The 10458-nt window shown below is 32.5% G+C and overlaps 2 protein-coding genes across 4 annotated transcripts in view; both read left to right on the forward strand.

Annotated features, from left to right (window-relative positions):
- Window positions 1-5385, forward strand: part of LOC123010925 (ATP-dependent RNA helicase DHX30-like) — a 12056-nt gene extending 6671 nt beyond the window's left edge. For both annotated transcript variants that reach the window (XM_044408115.1, XM_044408116.1), the window contains 5 exons: window positions 1215-1938; window positions 3923-4567; window positions 4619-4998; window positions 5051-5118; window positions 5164-5385. In XM_044408115.1, coding sequence (XP_044264050.1) covers window positions 1215-1938; window positions 3923-4567; window positions 4619-4998; window positions 5051-5118; window positions 5164-5329 — 1983 coding nt within the window. In that variant the 3' untranslated portion in view covers window positions 5330-5385. The remainder of the gene's footprint in view (window positions 1-1214; window positions 1939-3922; window positions 4568-4618; window positions 4999-5050; window positions 5119-5163) is intronic.
- Window positions 5386-5475: 90 nt separating this feature from the next.
- On the forward strand, window positions 5476-8006 carry LOC123010927 (40S ribosomal protein S11). Of its 2 annotated transcripts, none has more exons than XM_044408117.1 (4): window positions 5476-5527; window positions 5736-5861; window positions 6267-6472; window positions 7848-8006. In XM_044408117.1, the coding sequence occupies exons 1-4, from the start codon at window positions 5516-5518 to the stop codon at window positions 7969-7971; spliced, it is 468 nt and encodes a 155-aa protein (XP_044264052.1). In that variant the 5' UTR covers window positions 5476-5515; the 3' UTR covers window positions 7972-8006. The 2 variants fall into 2 exon arrangements, with proteins under 2 accessions (XP_044264052.1, XP_044264053.1); XM_044408118.1 differs by lacking the exon at window positions 5736-5861 and adding an exon at window positions 5904-6020 and having other exon boundaries at window positions 5484-5527.
- The last annotated feature ends 2452 nt before the right edge of the window (window positions 8007-10458 follow it).

Here is a 10458-nt window from a genome sequence, read left to right on the forward strand (position 1 = left end):
ACTGTATTGTGGTCACGAAAATACACAGAAGACGGCGTAATTCGATCTCTTTCTTTGTTTTCTAAAACTCTGACCTTTCCTTTATAGTAGTAAGCGGCACATGAATTTGTTGTTCCTAAGTCTATGCCAATAACTATATCGCTCGTTGGAAGTGCTGCCTAAAAAAAGGAAAAACAGTGGGTTACGTCGAATAGTATTTTTTAATTTTGTGCGGACATAGTCTTTAATGTACAAGGTGATTATTTGGAAATTTAAATATTTTTCTCATTCTTAACAAAAAATTAAATTAAGAATTATTAGGGCTTCTACCACTCCGAATAAAAAGTGGTTCCTATTACAAAGATTTATTTCATTTAATTTTCTTTAGTAATTAATCATTGATAACTCAAGTAATTTTTTTTGTATAAGAAAAGAAATGTTTAGCTGTTATCAGTGATGTACAAGCTTTCATTAATTCTCAGGTATGTTGAGTGTCAGTAAAGTAAAATTTAATTTGTTATATTTTTAATTAAAATTGTTTGAAATTCAGTTACAAGATGAAATTATCATGTGATCAAATAAATGTGTCATCTCTATTTTTGGGATACATTAATGCGAAATTTGTTTGTTTGTTGGTTTTGCTTTATTCACAGAAATTTCGATGGCCACTATTTATCATAGTATTTATAAGTTTAATTTGGATTTGAACTAGTTTTTGTGTTTTTTGGAACCAAGTTTGTTTGAAATGTTTTAAGAAATAGACATTTTGGTACTAAATAAGCTTGTTGGATTTTAAACATCTTTGACGATTGCACTGTATTACAACTAAAGTAATGTTTAATAAAAAAATACTTACTGCCATAGTTCGGTAAATATGAAGCAACACAATTCAAATGTGCACTAAATTTTTTTTTACTGATAAGAGATAAGACAATCGCAATCTCGTTGTGTTCGGCACTTGTGAAACTATTAAACATTTTATACGCATAATCACTCGATATTCGTTTACTTCTTGTTAATATTTTATTCGTAAATGTTCATAAAGACCAAGTTACAAACAAAAGAGCAATAGAATACTGTGACATTAATTTGAAAATTGAATGTTTACATATGAATAAATGGCTTCCCGTTTCTTGTTGAAATTTTTTGTTTTTTTGATAAAATTCATTCGATGTCTTGTGATGACCGTAAAAATGAAAAATGAAAACATTTTCTGATTTTATTTTTTGTTTCAGTGCGGTCAAATAGTCGGTTATCAAATCCGTCTCAAGTCCAATTTCAACCCAAACACCGGTCGAATTCTCTACTGCACGACCGGAATCCTCCTCAAACATCTTCAATCCGACGTGAATTTGAGTAACTTCACTCACGTCATTTTAGACGAAGCCCATGAACGTGATGTCAACACAGATCTGCTACTGAATTTACTAAGAAATGCAATAACAAAAAATCCAAAACTCAAACTGATCGTCATGAGTGCCACCGTCGATATCGATCTATTCAAAAACTACCTAAACGACGCTCCCACGATGCACATTCCGGGATTTACATACCCGGTGAAATCGCATTTCCTCGACGACATTAATCTAGATCTGAGTAAAACTCGCAAAATGTGCGAAAACAACGAATCACCGAATGTCATGCACGAGGACGTGGTCAAAGTCATTAATTATGTCCATAATACGAAGAAGGAAGGGGCGATTTTGTGTTTCTTGCCCGGTTGGGAGGACATCGTCAAAGTCGAGAAATCGATTCCGGCGAGGGGCGATTTGGCCGTGTTGTGTCTCCATTCAAGGTTGCAGGACTCCGACCAGAGGAGGATTTTTTCACGCACTCCACCTGGTGTCAGGAAAGTGATTCTCTCGACGAACATTGCAGAGACTTCGGTCACGATTGACGATGTGGTTTATGTTGTCGACACGGGGATTCACAAGGAGAATCGATTTGATAATGAGAAAGGTAAATGCAGTGTTGCCAGATCAAAAACATGAAATTCACCAGATCCGAGTCGAAAAATTCGCCAAATTTTGACCATATTACAATTTGTATGGCTATATCTTACGAAAAAACGCAATTTTCAGCTTAAAACTCTTGAAAAAAAAAAAAACAAAAATTACATGAATTTCGGTTTAATTCTGTGATTTTTTTGGCTTGTTATCAAAAAAATTTTGCGAAATAATTGCGTTTCTAGCTGAAAAACGCGCTAAAACGCTCGGGAAATGCAAAAATTAAGTTATTCTAGATTTCATTTCTTGATTTTTTAGTTTGTTTTAGCGAAACCTTGTGGAAAAACTGCGATTTTAGTACAAAAACGCAAAATTTTGTGATTTCTCAGCTTATTTTTGTCTTATTTTTCTCAAAAACCAGTTAAATCGAGTGAAATAAACAAAATAACATTAATATCAATTGTTTTTGTGATTTTTAAGCGTCTTTGGACAAGATTTTGCAAAATAAAAGAGTCTCTGGTTCAGAAACGAAGTAATTTCAATTTCGATTACATTTTGTAACTCTTTTGCCTGCTTCAACAATATTTTTAGAATTTTTTTTGTTTCCATTTCAAAAACGTGCTTAAACACAAGGAAAAAGACATCAATAACCCTGTTTTTTGGTTGAATTTGTTGAATTTTTGGATTGTTTTTAACGAAATTTTTGCGTTTCTAGCTGAAAAACGCGCTAAAACGCTCGAGAAATGCAAAAATTAAGTAATCATAGATTTCATTTCTTGATTTTTTAGTTTGTTTTAGCGAAACCTAGTGAAAAAATTGAGATTTTAGTACAAAAACGCACTTGAAAGCATTTTCGGCCAAATTTTGTAATTTTTCAGCTTATTTTTGTCTTATTTTGCTCAAAAACCAGTTAAATAGAGTGAAACAAACAAAATAACATTGATATCAATTGTTTTTGTCATTTTTAAGCGTGTTTGGACAAGATTTTGCAAAAATAAATGAGCTTCTGGTTCAAGAACGAAGTAATTTTAATTTCGATTACATTTTGTAACTCTTGCCTGTTTCAACAATATTTTTAGAATTTTTTTTAATTTTCATTTCAAAAGCGTGCTAAAACACTTGAAAAAGACAACAATAACCCCGTTTTTAGTTGAATTTGTTGAATTTTTGGATTGTTTTAAACGAAATTTTTGCGAAATAATTGCGTTTCTAGCTGAGAAACGCTCGAGAAATGCAAAAATTAAATAATTCTAGATTTTATTTCTTGATTTTTTAGTTTGTTTTAGCGAAACCTAGTGAAAAAATTGAGATTTTAGTACAAAAACGCACTTGAAATCATTTTCGGCCAAATTTTGTGATTTCTTAGCTTATTTTTGTCTTATTTTGCTCAAAAACCAGTTAAATCCAGTGAAACAAACAAAATAACATTAATATCAATTCTTTTTGTGATTTTTAAGCGTGTTTGGACAAGATTTTGCAAAATAAATGAGCCTCTGGTTCAAAAACGAAGTAATTTCAATTTTGATTACATTTTGTAACTCTTGCCTGCTTCAACAATATTTTTAGAATTTTTTTTTGATTTCATTTCAAAATGTTTAAGCACTTGAAAAAGACAACAATAACCCCGTTTTTGGTTGAATTTGTTGAATTTTTGGATTGTTTTTAACGAAATTTTTGCGAAATAATTGTGTTTCTATATGAAAAAGTGTTCGAAAAACACAAAAATAAATTGTCATTTTCGATCTCGTTTAATAAAATCTTGTAAAAAAAAACAAACACAACCATTTTTAATCAATTTCGTGGTTTTTCGACTTTTTTGAAAAAATTTGACGAAACAATCAAATTTCTGATTGAAAATAATGTGGAAAATACAGTTTTTTTTACCAAATCACCAGACTAACATGAAAATCACCAGATCTGGTGAAATTTCACCAAACCTCGCAACTCGGGGTAAATGTAAAAATTACAGATTCCTAACTTAACATTTTTATTTGCAGGTGTCACGTGTATTGATAATTATTGGATATCGCAATCAAGCATGACCCAACGAAGGGGGCGCGCTGGCCGAGTCCAGCCGGGCGAAAGCTTCCACTTGTACACAAAATCAAAATACGATTCGTTTTCCCCATTCACCGATCCCGAAATCTTGAAAACTTCACTCACAAAAATCGTGTTGAATTCGAAAGTTTATAGTAATAATATGGAGGCGTTAGAGTTTATGAGTCAGTTACCCAGTCCTCCTGACAAAAACACCACGCGAAGAGCTGTGAGGGAGTTGAAGGATTTGCAGTTGTTGGACGAAAACGAGAATTTAACGTCGTTGGGGAGAGTTTTAGCCAATTTTCAATTAGARCCGAAATTAGCCAAAGTTTTAGTCAATGCTGTGGTTTTTAAATGTGTGACACCGGTTGTGGATATAGTCACGATTTTTTCCTCAAATACCGAATTGTTTAGTACTAGTCTTGTGGATAAAGACAGTATTAAACAAATTAAAACGAAAGGGAGCAAACATAGTGACCATTTAGCCATGATGAGACTTTTTGAAGCCTGGCTTGAGCTGATGGAAGAGCGTGATGTAAGGGCAGCCGAACAATATTGTTACGATGCTAAATTAGTTCATCATAAACTTGTCACCTTAAATAGTAAGATTCTAACATTTTTATCTTCACAAATTTTTATTTTATTTTTTTCAGAATTAAGAGATATCCATTTCGATTATTTACACAATGGGCTACATGATACTTTACCAATTGCTGATAATTACTCTGATAATGATGAGTTAGTCAAAGCTATTTTATTCTCGGGCGTTGGGACGGTATTGAGGCATCGAAATTTTGATATTGTTAAAGGGCGCTGTAAAAAGTCGAATGTTTTTTTGACTAATTACAATCACAAAGCCTCAATCACTTCAGAAAGTGTCAATTTTAAAAAGACTTCATTTCCGTCAAATTTCTTAGTTTACTTTAACGAAATTCGATCAAATATTAGAAGAACTACTTTAGTTAGAGAATGCAGTGTTATTGCTCCAATAGCCGTTCTGCTTTTCTCCGATAAACCTCTCGTTACCAAAGAAGTATTTTTACAAACTTTACTGTTTTATAATAATTAAATTGTAAATGTTTTAGGTTGAAACTGATGATAAGGTCCTTTTAAGTCTCAAAGATACCAAAATAGAGATGCTATGTTCTAAAGAGTAAGTTTCACTTTTTATTTTTTTTTACCTACATTAAACTTTCAGGGAAGCTGAACACATCATAAAGTGCAAAGAAGCGATTGATTCAGCTTATTCCTATTTTATTTTTCAAATGACTGAGGGTGGCGAGTGCAATTCACGAATAAACGCCATTTGGGACAAAATTCTCAATCACATTAATTTAATTTTGCAGAAACACAGTATTAAATAAAAATCTAGTTTTGTTGTCACTTGTTAATTTTTGTACATCAATAGAAGTTTGAGTTACTGTAATTATTTGTTTTATTTTCCAAAATATCCGTCAATTTTAAATTTACCGCTCTGCGGACTTCTTTTAGTGTGTTTAACGTGGTAATGTTGCCAACACTTGTTCATCCTTTCAGTTGCAAACGGCAAGATGGCTGATCAGGTAAGATAAATTTTACGAAAAAATCGTTTTTTTCTAAATAAAAATCACATTTTTCTAATTCAAAATGTTTCAAAAATTGTTGTTACAACCTTTTTTACTATTTTTGGTTGTGTGTCAGTAGTAAACATGTTGAAATCGTGCAGGTTGTGCTACACGTGGTTTCTTGCAAAACAGAAACGTGACTCTTGTAAAAATTGGTGTTTTACAGAACGAAAGATCGTTTCAACGTCAACCGACGGTTTTTCTCAACCGTAAGAAAGGCTTGGGTGGTAAGAGACGCAAGTCTCTTCGCTACCACCGAGAAGTCGGACTTGGGTTTAAGACCCCAAGAGAGGTACGCTAGTTATGTGCATGCTAACGTGTTTTTTTTCTGTAGACAGAGAAAGCTTTTCAAAGACAACACGGCATTAACGTGAACCGTAAAGCCGGACTCAAGAAGAAGGTCCTGAGGCTGTCGAGGAATGTAGGCTTGGGGTTTAAGACCCCTCGTGAGGTTTGTGTTTTTCTTATGGATTTTCAGGGCCAGGGCTGCTCGGCGGTGTGGGGTTTAACAGCATGGCGGTGGTGGTATCGGCGGCGCTTTTTATGTTTGTTTTGTCACATAACACTCATCTGTTCACTGTTTTATTAACGTGGTCACTAACTCATTTGCTTGTTTTTAACCTGATTTGTTAACGTCTTTTACTAATTCATGTTTTCTTAATTTGGGAATGATTTACTTATATTATTGTGAATATAGGCCATCGAGGGTTCTTACATTGACAAGAAATGTCCTTTTACTGGGAATGTTTCCATTAGAGGGCGAATCTTGACAGGAGTTGTTCAGAAGATGAAGATGCAACGCACTATTGTTATCCGTCGTGATTATCTTCATTATATTCGAAAATACAATCGTTTTGAGAAGAGACATCGTAACATGTCAGTGCATTTATCGCCGTGTTTCAGGTATGTTTTATGCACATTTTTGATAAAATATTTTTGCGCGTATTATACAGGTTGATTCAAAAGGATCGTATCTTCACTCTGGTTAAAGTCTGTTTTTTCTTTAAATGGAAATTACCAAGTCAAAGTTTTGATGAAAAAATTGGTAGCAACGACAAGTTGCCATAGCCACAAATTTTGTTTCTCTCTTTGTTTTTGTCCCTAGAAATTTTGTTAAAAAATTATGGTTATGTTTTCAAATTCAGATGTCAAAATTGTAACTTTTATGAATCTTGTGTGCCTGTTTGCTCTTTGAAAGCACTATAATTGAACACCTGAGGACAGACATCATTACCTAAGGTCCAAAGACAATTCAGTGCTAATAATTTTGATAGAAACACAGTAAGTACAATGTTGTGGACAAAAATGAGGTTCTTGTTAAAAAAAACTTTGAAGAAAAAGGATGTATACACAGAAAAAAGTTATTTAGCAAAAAATACAAGTGGGTATTAAAATAATTGGCAATAAATTTTGTGTAATTTATTGAAATCAGCTCAAAGTTGATGCATTTTATAAATTCTTCAGCTTTAGTTTCAAAATTGTTACTTTTTCAACTCGTTCCTCAAAAACGATGCACAAGACACTAATTTAATTGCGTTTTTCCGAGGTTCTTTCTCATTCATGTTTATTTTGTATTCTTGTCAATTTCTTGAGAATTTTTAGCACATCTGCATTACAAATTTCGTCAACATTTTAACGGGCCTTTTTTGTAACTTCTTGCTTGGGAACTATTCTTTTCCAAATTTCTAAAAACTTTTAGTGGTACCGAATTTGTTTCTTTTTTTTTGTGTTTCGTCTCTAAATTTTCTTAGACGATTTTTTTTTCAAATTAATAAAACCGGAACTGCCAACTTCCTTTATTAAGATTACCATGAATGAATTTACTAGTGGTGCCAACGTTAGACTGTTTGCACTTCTATTTAAAAAAAATCAGACTTTAGAATTAATTAGTTTTTCTCAAAATTGCAAATCAAAATATTGTCTCAACCTCCTTTAGGTAGGCACAGATGCTCAAAGATCCAACTTTGATATTAATTTTTGTATCTTATTTATTAATAACATGCACGTTAATGTTTTCTATCACAACATTGTAATGGTCTAACCTTTTGAATGACTTTGTATTATAATGATCAAATGGATATCATTCTACTCCACAGTGTAAAATATAATTCAAGTACTATTTTTTTAAATGTTTATTACGTTTATTATTGCGTAATTCCTTGTAAGTCTTAAAATTGGTGTTTTTGTTTGGGTTAATGTTTTCTTTTTGAACATTTGAAAACTTTTGTTCAGTGATTCAAATAACTGTCTATTTCATTGTTTTTTATGTATTTTACAGGGACGTGGAAATTGGAGACGTTGTAACAATTGGAGAGTGCCGCCCCTTATCCAAAACTGTCAGATTTAATGTACTAAAGGTCACAAAAGGCAGTAGCTCGAAGAAGAGCTTCAAGAAATTTTAATGTTACAACCGGAAAATAAATAAGTTTTCTATTTAGAAATTTTATTTGTTATACACATTCCTGTCCTGCTCAAATTTGTAATAGTATTAATAGTAATTGACAGTTCAAAAGAAACAGGTGGTTTTTTATCATTTATTTCTGGGAAAGCAGTAATTTCGTGGTTTATACTAAAAGTGTGGGCGTGTTTTATTGTCTTTATTAACGGAGTTGTGTTCTTCAATTCGGCGGAGTCGTTTTTAAGGAAAGTTATTTAATTTTTGTTTACGTGACTTTGTGCAATTATTGCGATTCCACCCTCGAAGTAATTGCAAACACGAATGTGCCGGAAATAGATCGGTCGCGTCGGATGCTATTATTTACTCCAAAGTTGATTTATATGTTTTTATATGGATGTTGAAATTTATTTTGTTTATCGACGACTATTGATAAAACCAAGTATTTTTATTCCTGTAAAAAGACAAAAGTTTGGACAACTGAAAATGTTTTTATTATTTATACTGGGTATCGAACATAGAGAATAATGTTGAATGCAATTTTGCCAATTTCTTTCATAATATATTAAATAGGTACCTAAGTAATCAAGATTTTAAAAAATTAAAATTAATTTTTGAGTAAGTTCGTTTATGGATAATTACTTAGATTAGATCAGAGCGACTGCTGGCGGCATAAGGTTTTCAGGCAGGTCCGGGGTTCTTAATAAGTATAATAAGAGAGATAGCATAAGAGCAAATTAAACAGCAAAGCATAAGAGCTTTTTTAACGTAAACACGAATTTTTTGATTTTTCTAAAATAAATGCTCCTAAGTTTTTAATAAACATATTAAAATAATCTACTTCTACTTTAATTTTTCTCGAACAATCGAGAATTTTAATAATCTGATCAAGACAGTTTTGCGCTTTTAAGGGTCCTAAAAACTTTTTGTCAGTTTATAAATTATAAGTTATACTGGAGACTGGAGTATCGATTTTGGCTATTTTTGCCTTTACTAGCGATTTTCTCAACAATTGTTTAATGTATCTCAAATAGCCCTGTTTATTTTTCAATCGATCAATGTTTTACAAAAGAATAAAAGGAACAAGGAAATTGTATCAACAAGAAATTATGATTACTCCCTAGGATTTAGGGATATTCGTGAATAGGCCATAAATTTGGTTAGGTTGGTTTCTGGTGACAAACACAAGATATCGTAACTCGTGTCAAAATTTGGGTTAAGTCACCTGTCAGTAACAAATGGTAACCAACCCTAGACATTCAAAATTACTTCTGAAAATGCTAGTCACAAACATGAAAAACGTAATTTTCCTAAAAGTTCTTTTTTCATCAAAACGAAAAAACCGTTTTTTCGACCTTCTTACAATTTTGCGTTAGTTATTTGTTAAATTTGAAAAATAAGTATTGTTTTTTGAATTTTATTACAAATTTTCAAAATAAAATCTGTTCTCTGACCTTACCGGTTTTGCGGTTACATACTACATAAATATTATGATCAAGTAATTTGTTATTCGTGTACATACTGATCTTAGTGATCTAGTTTATATCTCCAAACACTATTATTAACGATTACATTAAGCGAGAACCTTGCAACAGCATAGTTAAACAACACTTAATTTTTATAAAAAAAATTAAACCTGTCTTTGAGCTAATAAATAAGGAAGTTGCGAAATTTTTTTACCAACAGTATCAAAAATAACGAGTTTTCTTCAAATACAAAATGTTTTCGTGTATTTTTTTTTCTTGAGAGAATTGCAGAACTTTTGAAGCAGTGATACTTCATTGCGCTTTTCGAAAGGCGTCATAGTAAAACTGCCGCATGAATGAATGTGTGTTAGAAAAATTTACAAATCCTAGCACTTATGGTTCAAAATGTACCGTTGGGATTAGTCTCTCAATTTTCCAATCCAAAAGTCACGCTGTCACGCAGACTTGAAAATGCAGAATTAGCAATTAAGTGCTTTTAAGCAATAAGGAAGAAGGTTCGTCTAGCCCGCATTTTGTTGCCTCTCGTTTAGCATTTAGGGAGTGTTCTGAGAATACAAATTTATTTTAAACGGTTAATAGCGTTGCCATTCCTTTTACGGCGTCATTTTCCGCTTCTGTCTAGATAATCGGTATGTCGTATGCGTAGGAAAAATGTCAAGATGTCACGTCGGTTGATCCGATCGACTGTTCTCAGAGTTGGCTTGGTGTAGTACCCTCTTCGGCGAAGAGTCACATATGCATACACATGCACACCTAGGTGTGCGTGTGCCAACATCAGTAGCAACGCAAGGAGTTTGTTGACCTGTCTATTCGAGGCCCTCCATGGTGCTTTTATTTTAGCACCAGCATGGGCCACACGAATTGCATGTTGCGACTGCAGAAATTAATTTACAAATAAACTAAAATACAGGATGTTCCGTCTAAACCCTACATTAAATATATTGGGAGTTCGAATAATCATATTTGTTTGAAAATTGGTACATAGCCATAATGCATTAACTCCTCCT

The sequence above is a fragment of the Tribolium madens genome, unplaced genomic scaffold, assembly GCF_015345945.1.
Source record: "Tribolium madens isolate multiple individuals breed KSU strain unplaced genomic scaffold, Tmad_KSU_1.1 Scaffold_91;HRSCAF=231;Tcas5.2_LG7, whole genome shotgun sequence".
Classification (NCBI taxonomy): domain Eukaryota; kingdom Metazoa; phylum Arthropoda; class Insecta; order Coleoptera; family Tenebrionidae; genus Tribolium; species Tribolium madens.